The sequence below is a fragment of the Marmota marmota genome, unplaced genomic scaffold, assembly GCF_001458135.2.
Source record: "Marmota marmota marmota unplaced genomic scaffold, marMar, whole genome shotgun sequence".
Taxonomy (NCBI): domain Eukaryota; kingdom Metazoa; phylum Chordata; class Mammalia; order Rodentia; family Sciuridae; genus Marmota; species Marmota marmota.
Window position 1 is genome coordinate 3,887,638 of NW_026000242.1, and position 18,573 is coordinate 3,906,210.

Below are 18,573 nucleotides of genomic sequence, written 5' to 3' on the forward strand. Positions count from 1 at the left end.
TATATATATATATATATATATATATATATATATATATATATATATATGTGTGTGTATATACACCACACTAGAATATAAATATATATTAGGACTAGCTTATTTTATACTTATTTTATATGTTTTTTTCATTCCCTTATTCTAATTATGCACTTATAAAAGCATAAGTATACATATATAATCCCCTAAAATCTACTGTGAGAATTCATATGCCCAAAATTAATTTAGAAATTATTGTAAAAAAGTAATCAATAGTTGAGATATAATACAGATATTTAAAAGCACAAAAAAGTCCAAAAAATGGGAAGGACTACTGGAAACAGCAGGACAATAAATCAATGTACTAAAGCAAAGATAATATTAACATTTAAACTTACTGCAGATCGATCCAGGAAGAACTGATGAAACTCAAGAAAGATGCGACGAGTTTCTTTGGAATTGGTCTGTTTGTACAGGTCTGAATAGAGATAACAGAGCTGTTGTAGAGAAAGAAAAGGAAAAGACAAAGTGAAAAATCACCAAGAAAGGTAACTTGCTAGATCCTTACTGAACAGGAATGTTTGGAACAGGCATGTCACCATCAACAATATAGTTTTTACCATGTAATCAAGTCTTTAAAAAGTGAATTAATAACATTTTAAGTATCTTTCATATCTGCCTTTATGTGTTTGGAAAACTAAAAGAAGTATATATGTGAAATCTTGTAAATATGAAAAGTTCTATTAAAAAAAAGGTTCAATATAAAGACTGAATCAGTTAAATTGCAAAATAAGTTACCAATGTTGCAGGGTCAAACTGGGAAACTACATGGTGTAAGAAAACAGCCAAGTGAGCAGGGCGAGATTTTAGCAACTCAATGCTCTGGAAACAGCTGCACTGCCCATTGATCTAGAGGAAGAAAAAATCATACATCAATAACTCTGACATACAAATATGAAATGCAATATAAGTTCAACTAATCACAACTATCCAAATTTCACTTTGATCTCCCTATTTAAAAAAAAAAAAACTCAATATTTTAAAAATTCCACTAAAAGTTATTAGCAAGATAGGCCATGGAATCTGAATTTCTTCCTCTGAAAATTAATCATTTCCTGGGATCAGAAGACAGACCATTTTAGGAGAATGGAAGTTCAGGAAATGATCATGTAGGAGCACATACTATCTTCAAATCAGTATGTGAAAACAAATAAAATTCCTGAAAATGTAGAAAAGTTTTTTGCTCAACAATGGAGAGATGTTTTTCTTTGCTTTAGGGCTAATCACAGAAAGAGAGTGTAAAATGGAGCTGTATGATTTTAAGTTAACATATTGTCATTTGTATAATCCCTAAATACTCTGAACATAGAAAATAGATAACGATTAAACTTAAAGACAAACTAGCATTACAATTTCCACATGACTTTTCACATTTATATAGAGAAGAAAGTTAATATAAACAAATAATAACAAATAAAAAATACAGTGTAAAAAAAATACCAATTCTACATAGTATCTGCCCAAAAATAGGAGATCACTTCCCAAATCATTCTCAAGGTCAGCACTATCTGACTATCAAAACCAGACAAGATATTACAAAAAGTGAAATTCCAGACCATTATCCCTCATGCATACAGAGGCAAAAATTTTTGGCAAAAATAAAAGCGAATTACATACAATATAAAAAAGGGATAGCACATGATTTGACTGGAGTTCTTTCTACAAATACAAGGCTGGTTCAAATTCTAATATTAATCAATGTAATCTGCTAGACTAAATGTTTAAAAACCATATGATCATCTCAGGTTTTCAACAAAATTCAACATCTAGTCATGATGAAAACTCACAGCAAACCTGGAATAGTTTTTTATTTAATAATCCTTAACCTAACAAAGAGCAGCTACAAAAATACCTATAGCTAACACACTCAATGATGAAGGACTGAATGCTTCTTCCTAAGAACAGGAATAAGGCAAGGATTTCTCACCATTTCAATTCAACCTCATACTATAAGTCCTCACCAGCGCAATAAAGGCAAGAACAAGGGGAGGGGGGGAAGATACACAGATTGACCAGCATGGTGTTGCACACCTGTAATCCCAGCTACTCAGGAGGCTGAGGCAAGAGGATTGCAAGACTGGAGCCAACCTGGGCAACCTGGTGAGACTCTGTCTCAAAATAAAAATAAAAAGGGTTGGAGATGTAGCTCAGTGGTACAACACTTGTCTAGTACGCACAAAACCCTGGGTTCAACTTCTACTACCACAATAAAAAAAGAAGTGAAACAATACAGCTGGGCATGGTGGCATATACTTGTAATCCCAGAGGCCATGGCAGGAGGACTGAAAGTTCAAGGCCAGTCTTAGTAACTTAACAAGGCCCTAAGCAATTTAGCAAGGCCCTGTCTCAAAATAAAAATTAACAAAGGACTGGGGATGCAGCTCGGTAGTAAAGTGCCCTGGAGTTCAGTTACCGGTACCAATATAAAAAATATATATTTTTTTAAATGCAAAGACTGGAAACTAGAAAAAGATAGTGTAGTTTTTTATGTAGAAAAATCACCAAAACTATTAAGAAGCTCCTAGAATACAAGGACAAGAATTAAGCCAGATATTTCTATATACCAACAATGAATAACTGGAATTTTTAAAGTTTTTAAAATATTAAATATTCAATAACATCTCACCTCCAAAACAAAATGAAAAATTTAGGTATAAATCAATGACCTAACTCTTATGGCCTTGGAGAAAATTAAAAAAAAAAAAAAAAAAAAAACTTTCATTGTTTCCACTGGCCAAAGCTAAAATAAGCAAAGTTAGTTCTAAGATTAATTTCAAATCCTTACAAATGTTATTTTAATCTCCAGAAAATGTTTATTTTTGCAACAAATGAGACATCTCAGAATGTCAAAAATTGATTTTTTAGAAAAAAAGTCATTACCTGTTCATGCTCAGTACCAAAATCATCATCCTCTGCTCCAATTATATGAGGTGCAACACGGGTTGAGGGACTCCAAACAAGTGACTGAGTGTCCTGCTAACAGAAAAGAAAAACAGAAAAATTATCAGGTGGTCAAATTCAGAAAAAGAACAAAGCCAAATCATCAAAAAGATAATGGTTCACTTATGAGTAGGAGTTCTTTTTGTTTATTTTCTTTAAGGTACTTTATTTTCAAACCAGTGCTTCTCAAATTTTTAAGGCCATAATACCACTCCAGTAAAAAAAAAAAAGAAAAAAAAATGAGCACAGTAGTACTGATAATTTCTTGGGGAAAGAGGGGAAACTATTATTGACCCTTAAAATAATAAATACTCTTTTTTCACTGTACTTTTGGTTATCTGGTTCTAATTAATTGCTATATACCTCAGTTATTAAATTATACCTTTTACATAAAGACATAAAATCAGCTTATAAGGTTACAAAAAACTTAAAAACAAAAGTGAATGAGGACAGCCCAGCATGGTGGTGCACACCTGTAATCACAGAAACTCAGGAGACTGAGGCAGGAAGATCACAAGTTTGAGGCCAGCCTTAGCAATTTAGAACTTCTCTCAAAAAAATGGTGGTGGGGAGGCTAGGGGTATGGCTCAGTGGTACAGAGCCCTAGGTTCCATTCTTAATTAAAAAAAAAAAAAATGAAGATAAAGATAACAGGACAAAGAAAAAATGAGAGCAGAAAGACAAATTTAGCAGAGGTTAATAGACCTGAGAAGTACAAATCAAAAATTTTCATTGAAAACATAATTAAAATCTCTCACCGAGCCCTATTTTGTCATTTTGAATTCATTTTTATAAGTGTATAATGCAGGGTTTCTCAACTCTGTCATTATTGACATTTTGGGCCAAATAATTCTTTGCTATGGGGTTGTCCTGTGCATTGTATGATGGTTAGCAGCATCCCTAACTTCTACCCAGAAACTAGATGACAGGTGCAACTTTCCAGGTGTGATAATCAAAAGTACTTCCAGGCACTGACTGTCAAATGTCCCCTACAGGGCAAAAATCACTCCTAGTTAAAAATCACTGGTATATTACAATAACATTTAAAAGTAATATCACAAACATTGCTACAGAAACAAAAATAACCAAATTACAAAAGGAAACCGTAGGCTGGCAGATATCACGCCATGCAATAATTCATCTGTTTGTCTTCTCACAAAATAGGATTTAGCATTAAAAAGGCAGTACAGAGGCATTAACGCAAAATGTGATGTTTGAAGACCATAAACAGTAAAATAAAAGACTATATAAGATTAAGATAAGTAAATATTGGAAAACTGACAGCACCTGAACATGCAAGATCTGGACCTTGGCAAAGAAGGGTGGAGCCATATTGGTTTAGGAATTGTCTGCATAAGAAATTAAAGTTGTCTATATGTAAATTAATCCACAAATTATAAATTGAGTGGATAGTATGTATCTGTAGTTTTTCTTCCTTAAGTATGTTATGATACTGCATCTCCTAAATGCTCTTACTCTGCCTTTTTTTTTTAATTAATTACTTTTTTATTTCTCTAACTTCAAGATTTTTATTTTTAAAAATTCAGGTAAAAGAACAGAAATTTGTTTAGAACAGTAGTCAAATTTTAATTTTATAAGTGATTTGATGTCTGCTTTTCAATAATTCTTATGTTGCTAAAAATCAATGTGTCACAATATTCATTAAATATTTTACTATAAAACTTCAAACAAGCTGACCATGATGGCATACGCCTGTAATCCCAGAGACTCAGGAGACTGAGGCAGGAGGATTGCAAGTTCAAAGCCAGACTCAGCAACTTAGTGTGTTCCTGTCTCAAAATAAAAAATAAAAAAGGCTAAGAATGTGACTCAGTGGTTAAGCCCTTCTGGGTTCTATCTCTAGTACCAAAACCAACCAAACAAAAAACTTCAAGCAAATCTAATTTAAAAGTAAAATCAGAATACTAAAAGCATTCAATTAAAATATGTAAGATCCAATAATTGCACTTCTAGGTATATACCCAAAAGAACTGAAAGCAGAGCACCCTTATTTACAACAGCCAAAGGTAGAAGAAACCCAAGTATTCATTGTGCTGGGTGAATGAATAAACAAAAAGTAGCACATAATTGGGGAATATTGTTCATTCTTAAAAAGGAAGGAAATTTTGTCACATGCTACAATATGAAGATATTATGCTAACTGAAGTAGGCCAGTCACAGACAAAAAATATTGTAAATTCTATGTATATGAATAGCTAAAGAAAAGTTAAGAGGCTGGGGATGTGGTTCAATGATAGAGGGCTTGCCTATCATGCACAAGGCCCTGTGACTGTCCAGCACCACAGAAGGTGGACAGCAGGAGGGGGAAGGAAAAGGAGAGAGAAGAGTAGGGAAGAGAAGAAGGAAAAAAACAAGAAGAAAAGGTTAAAAAAAAAAAAATTCACTTTATGGATTTCATACTCACAGTGTCCTGAATTGCTTCACTTTTCTCTGGGCTTTCCTCTAGATAAATCCTCTCTTTCATGCCACTCTTGGGACTCTAATGGGAGGGAAAAAAAACTACTCAGTTCATTTCAACAGGCTCACCAAAAGACAATAAGAAAAAACAGTATTTTTTTTTTTTAAATAGCATTCTGAATTTCATGTTTATATTTAAAACTATTAAATAACTTTCATACAATACTTGACTCTACTATGTTTTTCCTGACTTTAGAAAGTCACTTAATCCCTCAGCTTTTCAGTTTTATGTTGATAAAAAATACAGAACCAATAAAACAGTTTTACCTAACTTCTACCAAATAACTCTAACTAGATACATTACATACTTCAAATGCATTATGTCAAAATCAAATTCTATTCATCTTCTCTAACCTCTGCCTTTTCCAACTATTCTTTCTTTTCAAATTAAAAGCATTTTGCCTAGGGCTGGGGCTACAACTTAGTGGTGGAGTACTTGCCTAGTATGAGCTCCACTAGCTCAAAAAACAAACCAACCAACAAATAAAAAACTCTTTTGCCCTATTTATATAGGGATGACAATATAAAATACAAACTATATTATGACATGCAGAAAATTCAATTCTGGGAAAATTTGGAACTCCAAAGCAATACAGCCATTCCTCAGAGGAACTGAAAAGGAGGAACAAGAACTTGTGTGTGAAAGCCACTGGGAAGACAGACGTTATCTATCATCATGTGTACGTATGAATATGTGTGTGTGTGTGTGTGTGTGTGTATATATAGATATAGATATAGAGATATCAATATATCACAGTAGCTTCAAATGTATGGCCCACCTTAAAGAAACAGATAACTCTGGAGCTTAAGATAATAAAGATAAGATTAGAATAATTCCAACATAAAAAGCAAAAAAAACTATCAAAGATACTGAAGAATCAAGTCAAAGCAACAAAAGAAACAACCTGAAGGCACTCTCACATTCCAAAAACAGGGTAACTCTTGTTAGAATCTCTTAGTTCAAAATATTACATTAATTCATTCATATTCTCTCTCCCCCCCGCCCTCTCTTTCTCTCTCTCTCCTCACTGGTCACCCTTGGAACGTTAGGGAATCAACTCTTCTGAAAACAATCAGGGAAAAAATATTTATCCTGCATTTTCTGTATAAGCTATATTTTAGGGTAACCTAAACACCTGAAAGGGAAAATCGTTCCCTATAAAATAATTCCATATAATAAATACTATAGAAAGAGCCAGGGGTGGTGGCACATGCCTGTAATCCCAGCAGCTTGGCAGGCTAAGGCAGGAGGATCAAACCTCAGCAACTTATCAGGACCAAAAGCAACTCAGTGAGATCCTGTCTCTATATAAAATATAACAAAGGGCTAGGGATATGGCTCAGTGGTTAAGTGCCTTTGAGTTTAATTCCTAGTACCAAATTAAAAAAATAATGATAAAATTACAAAATCATTCTTCTGAAACCCCTAATTACATCATGAATCTGGACATTTAGGTCACCAATGGCACATAAAAACATTATGTAAAAGTCTGATAGGGAACTCTGTAATGAAGTTCCTCCTCTGAATGAACACCTTTAACAAATTTAGAACCACAGTAAGACAACCAGACATTCACTTCCTAATGTGACATAAAGAGATGTACACAGAACCACCAACAAAATGTTCCTGCCAAAAATCACACCTTAATCTGATCAAGACTCTAGATCAAACCATCAGTTTTCAGGAAATAAAGATAGAGGAACAGGTTACATAACACTGTGAATACAATTGAAAAGGGAGTTGTTTTACTGGTATATGACCCAATTTCTTTTACCAACAGAGTCCTACTACAATGACTTATCAACCAAAGACAACATGAAATCCTTGACTGAATCCTAATTCAAATAAACTATAAAAAGATTTTTAAAGACAAGTAGAGTATCAAAGCATATATTAAGAAAATATTAATTCTTACGGTTTGATAATGATATCATAGTTATATTTTTTAAACATCAAGTCCTTCGAAGACACATTAATGAAACAGTCTTTACTTTAAAATAACTCAGTGTTTGAAGGGTATGGAGAATAGAAGTTACATACAAAACAAGTTTGGGTACATGTTGATGACTGCTGAGACTGAATTATCAGCGACATGACAGGAATATTTTTGAATGTGCATGGTAATTTTCAAAAAAAAAATTCAGAAATTGAAACCCAGAAACAGATGCTCTGAATTTTGGATAATGATGTGGGATCCAGTTCCTTATCTTGAGAACAGTGTTATGTGAGCATTCTTTAAAACCTCCAGTAAGTGAGCAAAAGCAGAAATTTTTAATAATGATAGTATCACAAATACCAGAGTATACTATTTTAAAGGAAGGAAAAGAAACCTCAAAAAAATTAAAGTCAGTGATTCAAAAGTTAAGAAAACAAACCGGTTCCTCCAAACTTATTACAGTACAATGGAAACAAACATGGAAATCCATAAGCTAAAAGCAGAACATCTTTAGCCTCAAACTAACACTTGTAAGAATTCTCATCATTTTCCACAATATTCATGTATTTGTTTTGCCCTAATACCTCATCTTTAGTGAGAATTAAAAATATATGTATACCATTAGGTACAACTTCTGGCAGAAAGTAGGTATTCAATAAATGTTAATTGTCAGCTATTCTACTTACATTTGTTATGTTCTAATTCAGTCAAGCAATTTTCATTTCTTACAGATCTCCCTGTTTCTATACTGCAATTTATTTTTTACACTGACATGTTTCTGATGGTGCCCCTCATCTGCATGCAAGATAAAACCTAAACACTTGACTCATTCATTTTGTTGTTCATTGAATATTACAAAATATCAATTACATGCCAGTCTTAATTCAGTGGAATGCCTGTTACCTATACTTACCAATTAACTCACTGTTTCATAAAGTTATACTTCTAAGCCACAGATTTTATTGTAACATTTCTCTAAATAAAAGATAAAACGCAAATTTCTCATAGGTATCGCTTGCTCTGAATACCTATTCTTTGGAAACATGAAGTCACATAAGAGTGTCTATGCTCTCAAGGAACTTCTTAATGGTAGACAAACCATAAAAACAGAGAACAATAAATAAATAATAAAAAAACAAATATAAGAAATATTCCCAAGTAGCACTGCTATCTAAGCTGAAGCTTTTATAGCCTCTACTCAAGATAATCTCAAGCCACTTCATCCATAACCCTAACACACTAGGTTGCTCTAAAATTTTCACTGCTCTCCCCAAATGGTATGTGTTTTCATACTTTAATAATGTTGTTTATATTGAGAGTGCTGGTACTTTGGAACTAGACAGAGGTAGATCGTTTATTAACTGGATAAGTTTGGCAAATCAATTAATTCCCTTTGGTCTCAGTTTTTCTTTCATAAAGTTACAGTAACAATCATACTACTTCATAAGGCTGTTTTGAGAATTAGTTTAACTAAGATAAGGAATATAAAACACTAATGTATGGTATGTACGACCAATAAATGTTAGCTATTATAATTTTTTTCTTGAGTCAAAATTGAAAGTTTCCGCTGCCATGAGTGGTGGCGCATGCCTATAATCCCAGCAGCTCAGGAGGCTAAGGCACAAAGATTCTGAGTTCAAAGCCAGCCTCAGCAAAAGCGAGATGCTAGGCAACTCAGTGAGACCCTGTCTCCAAATAAAATACAAAATAGGGCTGGGGATGTGGCTCAGTGGTCAAGTGACCCTGAGTTCAATCCCCCACACCCTCCCCCCAGCAAATTGAAAGTTTCTATTAAAACCTTTTACCCAATCATTAGACTCCTATCACAAAACAAAAAGTTTTCAAATTTACCTTGAATGAGGAACTGAGTCATTGGGTCTAACCTTCAAAAGGCAACCTGAGCCCACCATGTCTGTCTGCAATTCCAGAGAGACTCAAGAGGAATTGTTTGACCCTGATATCCCTGAGGAAGGAGGATTATAAGTTCCAGGCCTGACTCACCACTTAGTGAAACCCTGTCTCAAAATAAAAAATACAAAAAGAACTGTAGATGTGGTCAGTGGTTAAACACCCCTGGGTTCAATCCCTAGTATCAAAAAAAAAAAGGTAACCTGAATAATGGTTTATACAGTGACTCTCAAATTTTTTTTAATCACAACTTTCATTAAGATAAAAACCTTACATAGTTTACCATCACTTACATGTGTATGTGTGTATACAACAAAGTCACAAGAAATAAAACCTTCTATATACAAAGCACATTTATTTCCATTTCTAGTCTTTAAAAAATATGTTATCTATTCATCACAATTTACTAACTTGATTTTTATGATCCATAGCTACAAAGACACTGGCTCAGACTACCTCCCTCATTCACTTTTAAAGAAAGTAACCTATTTTTAAGTCTTTTTCCTGTTGCTTCATGCTTCTAAGAGAGTACTGATGAATAAATAATGCTGAAATTGGCTTTTAACATCAATGTGGCCATGGTGCTACAACATATTCAACTTAATATATTTTATTACCATCTTCTAAACAAAGACCCATGTTCACCTGATAGTCTCTGAGTTAATCAAGAAAGTGCTGTTATTAAACCTGTACTATTAACTGAAAGCTATCCAACAGAACTAAGGTTTTTCCTCTTTGTAATGGCAAAATGCCCTGTGATTCAAGCCTGAGTCACTCTAACCACAAATGGAATATTAACATGCTCTTAAAGATATCAACAGTTGGCCTCCTGGTTCAGTTAAAAACACTGGCATTATTAACTTCTCTACCCACAAACAAGAAGCCTACTGGGAAATTCCATTCCTGCAAGAGAAAAACTTGGCAATTGGTGTCTGAGGGAAAAAATGAATTCTGAAATTTAAATTTCATATCCAATAGTATCCAGAATTTCTGTTCATCAAATTGCTATATTAAACACTGGGATGGTAGTAACTAAGTATAAAGATAACACTTCTAATTCACATAACTTAAAATTAAATCAAGAAAGGAGCTGTAAGGAGAGTACAAGAAGATCAAGATTTAGAAAACTTAATGCTTACATCTGCATTGTCACTACTAGGCCGAGATGCATCTCCAGTGCTCCAGTCTGTCCTGCCCAGTCCATCTCCAGGTTCTATTTCTGCCTCACTGCCTGTTAAGGCATCACCTAAAGGCCTGGAGGGTATAACTACAGCTCCATCCTAAAAGAGAAGAAAGGAGGACACACATACAAACATGTAAAAGAGAATGTTCATTACTGGCTAAACAAAGAAACCAACATGTAGACTGCTAAAGGTTGAATACTAATGTGATCAAGAATACTTACTGTTCTACAATTCAAAAAAAAAATTAGTAACTACTAACTCTATGATCTTAAGATGGAATGACCATAAAGACAGGAAAAGGGATATTTTAGTGAAGAGAACAAAAGTTTCAATTTCCAAATGTAGCCAAGAAATACATACACACACACACACACACACACACACACACATGTAAATTTACATTATACATCTATAAGTAAAGAATTATTTACACTATAACTTCTGGTTAACTACCTTTTTCAATGCTTCGGAGTTACAATGAATTGCAAATTCTGGGACAATTGCTATAACATAAGTTAATGTTAAGCTTTTAAATAAGGAACTACATTTTACTGTTCAAACAGGGTAAGACCGTGGCCTTCGCTCAATAATAATAATGTGAAACTGTCAACATTACTCCAGCATAATACTCAAAATGTGACATAGCAAAATTAAAAGTAATGAAAAAAACTGTGTAATGAAAAGTACATTGATACAAAAAGGAGACCTACATACTTTGTGACCTTGAATATGTCCATTTAAACAGTTCAGCCCTAGTTTTCTCAACATGATTTTTCATTTGAAAATGAGATTAGCCTAGATGATCTCAAAGAACCCTTTTAGTTCTATTACTATGTGGTTTTCACTTCAGCCTAATTCAAGAAGTGATAGATCATCAGTTTTTTCACATTTTAAATGGCTAAAGCAAAATTTGTCCCATTTTTCTTTCAGATAAAATATAAGAAGCTTTATACATCCTACATATGAACATTACAAAATACATCTGGTTGACATACAAATGCTGAGCTATTTTTTCTAATGAGACCATTATCTGCATAACATACCTATATAGCAAATTCTATGTAAATCTATTTTTATTTTTTTCCCCTTTATTGTTGCATTATAATTTTACATAATAGCGGACCTGGTTGTCTATTTTTAAATTAAAATAAAAATATAGTCACTAAGACTATATTATTATAAATGTGTTTTGAAATCCTCAGACTGGGTTCGAATCCCAATTCTATCACTTCTGAACTGTACTAGTTCAGAAAGTTGCTTATCTAAGATTTTTAAACTACATTCGTAAAATGAAAGAAAACAATAGTATCTCACCTCAAAGGGATGTTGTGCAAATTAGAGAATGCTTGCATGTATATTTAGTACAATGTCTGTCACTGTGCAAAATCTTATGTCCCTGTTTAAAAACATATTTACTGCCATTCTGTTTCAAGATGGCAAAATGAACCACAAAAATGCAAATATATTTATCTAAATACATTTTTGTAGTTTATTACATCAAAGCAAAAGCACTGGGTTCTTTTAAAATTATGGAACAAAGAAACATGATATGAGTAAGCAAACAATCAGAAGCCCTTATTTATTTTTGCTAATCATTACTTTTGTAATATTCTACATAGGACATCTCGTCCTGTGTTCGAAAAACCACTTTAAAAAGGCAACTGCAACATTTTCTGACACATTCCCAGAAGAAAATTTTCCTACAAAAAGTTGGGTAGCATTTTTCATAGTGATGCTACCTGAGCAGAGCCTGTGGCTTTGGATAACTGCTCTTGCAGCTGAGGAATGTGTTTCTTGGCTTCTTGGATCTCTTTTAGCAATCTTTGGGCAGGTGTTCGGTTGTAATCTTCCTGCAATAACTGAAAAGTTATAAAAATATTTTGAGGATTAATTATGCCATGAAAATATAGAAAAAGTTCATTATTAATCAATAAAATAGTTGATGGAACTGCTTACAATTCTACGGGACTGTGATTATGATAAACACCAACTCAACTATGCCCACTCACATTTTTACTGGCCTGTAAACAGCCCCCATTTCTACTTTAGTTACCTGTAGCCGTTCCTGTTCTTTCTGCAACATTTTTCTCAGAATTTCTACTTTCTGGTTATGAACCACATTATTTTCTTCCTGGAAAAAGAGAAAATGAACAAAAAAACCAACATGTGGAGAGTGAAGCTAAAAACAGAGAAAACAATATAGAAAATGTTCTGCCTCAGTTCTAGCTATCAGTACTTTTAGGATTTTCTTCATTCCTGCAGTTATGAAGATGGGTATTTAGATCAATTCTTACGGATAAAAAATTACAGGGACATTTCTGCCCTTCCATTTCATTTTTACTAAAGAGAACTTACAAGAACATTACTAATATTAGTTGGAAAACTGAAATTGCCTTCATTACATAAACAGTATCTTATACTTCCTTCCTTTGGATTCCTTTGCATGGCTCAACTCCCAGTACTTCCTGCCTGAAATATGAAGACAATTCCCTAATTCCTCCTTGTTTCACAACTCTTTAATATTTTACCAATTTAATCTTCCTATAATCCTGTTACAATCATGTCACTCACTTGCTCAAAAGAATGTTGAATGGAATCTTACTGCTTATCCAATTACACGGGTTAATCAGTCTGATAATTGTGAAACATACATAGGCAACTTACTTTTTTCAAGCTCATCTTCTACCATTTACTTGAACAGGTATCAACCAAACAAAAGTCCTGAGTGCTTCCTGAAATATTTGGTGCTTTCTTGGCTCTTTGTATCTGTTTATCCTACTTCCTTTACATGGGTTACTTTCCTATTACCACCACTTAAATGTCACCTGTTTTACAAAGTTCAATTCAAATAAAACCCTTCTATGAAAGCTTTCCTTATCACAACTGGATGTACTTTCTTCCTCCTTTGAACTCTCATAGAACTTAATATTTTTACCCTCACCCTACATGCATTCTGCTTTTGTATTATGATTGCTTGTCTATTCTTGATTCAATCTCAATGAAGGTTTATTATTAAACACCTATTATATGTCAAGTAATATTTCAGGTTCAGGGAGACAACAATTAACAAACAAAAAGCTTCTGTCTTCTTAAATTATACATTAGAAGATGACTAAAGACCTGGAACAGAGAATATCTTAATTATATTTTGGGGGGTGACACATTATTTTGTATACATAGGTGTTTATTATTTGAATTAAATTTGCCATGACAATACTCTGCAATCTTCCACATTACTACACAATTTCATATTAGGAAATTATTTTCTAGAATCTTGAACTTAAATCTGTCAATCAGTTCAATACCTCAAAACTCTTAATATCAAATAAAGAAATCTTTATACAATTGAGCATTTACTAAGAAATTTTCCTACTCTTACCCCCATGAGCACAGGACTAGTGATTCGCTCCATATTCCCAGATGCTCCAGGTGAGTGAGGGGATGTCATGATGGGAGACATATGTCCAATGACTGATGGTTCTACTTCAGAGTCAGCAAGTGGAATCTGGGGCGACCCAGGAGGGCGTCCCTGAACAGTGAGAGCTACATAGGAACCAGCTTGGGGTATAGAGATGGGAGAAAGAGAAAGGGAAGGAAAATAACATCGTCAAGAAACTTTATATAGCATTTCACTACTTAATCTTTGACAGTTCTAAAACTCCAGTTACGTGAGAAAGTCCCATCATCCACTAATCATGTCTCCACAGAAAAATAATACAATCTCTTTAATGACTGCCCTAAAACTTGAAAAAAAATATACTTTTCTATAGGAAATTACTCATAAGATCAGACTAATTAAAAGAAAACAAAATTTACAATCCCAAGAATATACTTTCCCAATTTAGAGATGATTAACATCAACCAACTACTAATAGATAAGTTCAACTAATTACCTAAATGTAAATGTTTAAAATCATCATATTTGAAGATGACACTAATTAGGCAGGGTTTAATTGACATTTTAGAATGTAATGGCACAATTTAAAAATAACTTTACAAAATGAATATGACCAAATAATATCCCACAAAAACAGGGAAAAACACAACAAGCAGAGAGTTGTAACTGAAAAAAGTTGGAAGAGTAGACAGAAAAATTCACTAGACACATGAGAGGGAAAAAATATAGACAGAAAAATTATAACACAAAGACTCAACATTATTTACCTAGCATCAAAAAGAAATGAAATGTTCCAAATAAATGACTTTCTAGCTAAACTGGTTTTTTAATGATAAAACCTTTTAATCAAGTTCTTCAATACAACTTTTAAATGTATTTCACACTTGCTTCCCAATTTAATCCTCCCAATAAACTCATTATCAATTATTTCATAATGTATAAGGTTCTAAAAACTATTTTTGTTAACTAAATAGTCACAAATGCTATGTTGCAGGTGAGGAAAGTATAAATACTTGTTAACATTTTTTGGTCTTATTGCTCTGTCAAGAACGTCATCTATCACCTTACTTGGAAAGCAGGTGGAGTTAAATGGTAACAAGAAAGTCAAACTGAAGCTAGGGAAATATAAAGTATGGAGCCCAAACTTCACTCACTTCTGAGATTCCCAAATACATACTGCTATCACTTGCAAGCAAAGCTCAGAGGGGTAACTGAACTCTATCTCCTCCCTTTGCAGATAGGAAAATGGGCCCTACAAGCAATGGGGTCTGGCTTACCCATGTCTCACTACCAGGTGGAGAAGTACTATCACTTTGACCCTGAAGTACTTAGAGCTAGTTAGTTGCAAACTCTCATTGATTTGAACCCCAATTTCACTATGAAGAAATAAATGCAGGGGCACTACACATCTGAACCTGAAGATCACCAATTCTTAACCCTAAACTTTGTGAAGCCACTATTCTGGGTTATATAATCATTTACTTCCCTGAGGGCAAGTAAATGTGCTACATGATTTCTAAAGTTCCATTCAGTTCATCAGGCCATTGTGTCTGATTTCTCAACCTCCTCTATCTCAGGGGATGCATGCATAACAATTTGTCTTTCAAATATATGTATTCAATATTATCAAGAACTACAAGGATAGGGCTGGGGATGTGGCTCAAGCAGTAGCGCGCTCGCCTGGGATGTGCGGGGCACTGGGTTCAATCCTCGGAACCACATAAAAATAAAATAAAAATGTTGTGTTCACCGAAGACTAAAAAATAAATATTAAAAAAAAAATTCTCTCTCTCTCTTTAAAAAAAAAAAAAGAACTACAAGGATATAATCAACCACATACATGGAGTTGACAGAAGATAATTATTAGTAAGTTATAAGTTTTTACCTTAGTCCTTCCTTCAATGTAGAGATTGGAAAATTCCAGCCAAGGGGCTAAATCTGGCCCACAAACTGTTTTGATAAATAAAATTTAACTGAAACAGCCACATCCATTCATTTACATATGTTCTATGGCTGCTTTTGTGCTACAATGACAGAGTCTAACAGTAAATAAACTACATGGCTCGCAAAGCCTAAAATATTTGCTATTTGCCCTATTATAGAAAATGTTTACTGATCCTCATTCTAAGGGTTTAAAAAAACAATTAAAATTGAAAATAACATTCACTTACATTTGATTAGCTTCACCACCTCCAAATGGTTTGAATGAGTCACCAGAGTTCCATTCACCTATAAGAAAATGAAAATAGTGTATGCCAGATACATCCTATTGAGACAATGGGTACGTACTCTAATTATAACAGTTACATCAAAATATGTATATATTTGGTTCAAAATGTGCTTTGATCACTTGTCTATAAAGTGTATTCAGCAACAAAATGAACTTGAACACAAAATCAGTCCTCTATTTAAATTACAACTTACTCACCATGACATATGACAAAATATGCCATGAAACAGATTTAAAAATCCTTCACAGTGAAGAACTACTGTAATTAGGAAAAAAAAAAATCTCTGCTTTTAATTACAAGTTCACTGATTTTTCAAAGTTATAATAAATCAAAACATGATTAAAAAGTAATGTTTCCATAATGATACACAATTTACTTTTAGTTTTCCAAATATGACCTAATCTTTACCATGAAAATTAATTTTTAGACAGGTTATATGTTAAAAAAAAGTCATACAAAGCCTCCACTAAACTAAATAAATAAAGGTAAAAATATCAAACATGGATTTAACATTAATTTCTTTCTCTGAGGTAATGTTAAAGTTCGAATACAAAAGCACCCCAGATATGTCACATTTAACTATGATATCTAATCTTTGAGACACTCATCTAGCATACAACACTATATGAACTGCACACATACATACATAACTTCTTTTTTTCCATTGTACTACATACATCTTTCAATAAAGATTCAGGTAGACCTAATCTATTCTTTCTAAAGGCTGCAACTAAAAATGTAGTTTCTCCAACCCTCAGTTTATGCACAATTTAGATTGTTCACAAGTTTTTGGTGTGATACAGGCAAAACCAATTTTCCTGTGCACATATCACTTCATGTTTGCAAACTTATCTCTTCAGGTAAGTTCTTAAAAGCAAAATTGTTAGTCAGCATTTAGATACTTTCTTAAAGGTTTTTTTTTTTTTTAATAAGTATTCAACTAAGTTTCTATTCAAGCTTATGAGAGAAGCCATTTATCATGCCCAAACTATGCCAACTATGGATTAGCAATCTTGTAAATTTCCTTACAACCAAATATATTTTTCACTTATCACTTTAATTTCAAATTAACTAAATCACTTAAGTTGAAAATATCCTAATCAATATGCTATTTATTCCAATTACTTTATGAAATTGCTGATGAAATTCTTTGCCTATTTTTCTATTAGAATTATTATTTTCTTAGTAATTTAAAAGTGCTTTTTAAATAAGGATATCATATTGTATAACACATTCAAGATTTTTCCCAAATTATTTTTGTAAAATATGTTCATGGAGTCTTTTCTTGTAAAATAATTTGATTTTAGGTAAACAAGTCAATTGTTTCAAGTGTAATTACTCACAAATCTATTCTATTTCTGCTGGTCAGAATTCAAGACCTGTTTTTGAATTCTCCATTGTGTTCTACTGGTCTACATCTATACCAAGTCTACTTCTAGACTAGAATGACATACTCAAAATTAATCAATTCTTTCTTTCTCTCATTTACATAACACACTTTTTCTTTAGCTAAAACTTTGTAAAGTTCATCTGTAAGAACAATCAATTTGGCAAGTAATACACTGCCACAATTTTATGCATATAAGCTATATATATATAACACACATAAGTTTTATACACATACACACACACACACACACACACACACACACATGAGTGTGTGTATATAATTTATTTATTATTTTTTTGTGTGTGTGGTGCTAAGGATTGAACCCAGGGTCTTCTGCATGGTAAGCAAGCACTCCACCATTGAGTTAAATTCCCAGCACTCTATATATTTGACAAGACTTTCTTGCTTACAATTAATCTGGACAGAAATGATCTATATAACATAGGGAGTTATTCTCCTACTTAAGAACATACATGCCTACTTATTCAAATCTTTCATTATGCCATTGAGTAAAAGGTAACATTAATTTAAAAGAAATGAAATAGGGTTTTACAGTTAATGGATCTACATATAATGTGCTTCTTTTTATAAAAATCCTAGTGGAAAAAACTATATAGCTACTACATGTTGTTTTATAATCTTACCATGAGTGCTGTAATAGTCTTTTCCTTACCTTGATGATTCGATCACCTGTCTGTACTCCAGCCCGCATGGCTGCTCCATCTGTATAAAAAATTAATTACATAATATATTGATTAATTTATATTCATTGATAAAAGAGGAAGTGTAGCAAAGCAGTTAAAAACACAGGCTTAAAGTCAGATGTACTTATTCAAATCCTGCCACTGCCACTCACTATTTCTGTGACTCAGACTTATTTTGTTTTTTTACTCTAAGCCTCAGTATCACCTAAAAAATGGGGACAAAAAATATCCACCTCAATGGACTGGAGATTCAGCTCCGTTGGTAGAGTGCCTGCCTTGCATGCACAAGGCCCTGGGTTTGATCCCCAGCACTCACCCCCCCCCCAAAAAAAAACCCTACCTCGAATTACATCCCTCCACATAAAGGA

General features: G+C 33.1%; 1 protein-coding gene across 1 annotated transcript in view; it reads right to left on the bottom strand.

The window, feature by feature from the left end:
- Positions 1–18,573, bottom strand: part of Arhgef12 (Rho guanine nucleotide exchange factor 12) — a 166,025-nt gene that overhangs the window by 45,137 nt on the left and 102,315 nt on the right. Inside the window, exons 6-15 of the mRNA XM_048795610.1 lie at positions 18,175–18,224; positions 16,052–16,109; positions 13,863–14,041; positions 12,537–12,614; positions 12,223–12,342; positions 10,439–10,579; positions 5,402–5,476; positions 2,917–3,009; positions 775–885; positions 375–473 (exon numbers count right to left, since the gene is read on the bottom strand). Of these exons, the coding sequence (XP_048651567.1) occupies positions 375–473; positions 775–885; positions 2,917–3,009; positions 5,402–5,476; positions 10,439–10,579; positions 12,223–12,342; positions 12,537–12,614; positions 13,863–14,041; positions 16,052–16,109; positions 18,175–18,224 (1,004 nt within the window). The remainder of the gene's footprint in view (positions 1–374; positions 474–774; positions 886–2,916; positions 3,010–5,401; positions 5,477–10,438; positions 10,580–12,222; positions 12,343–12,536; positions 12,615–13,862; positions 14,042–16,051; positions 16,110–18,174; positions 18,225–18,573) is intronic.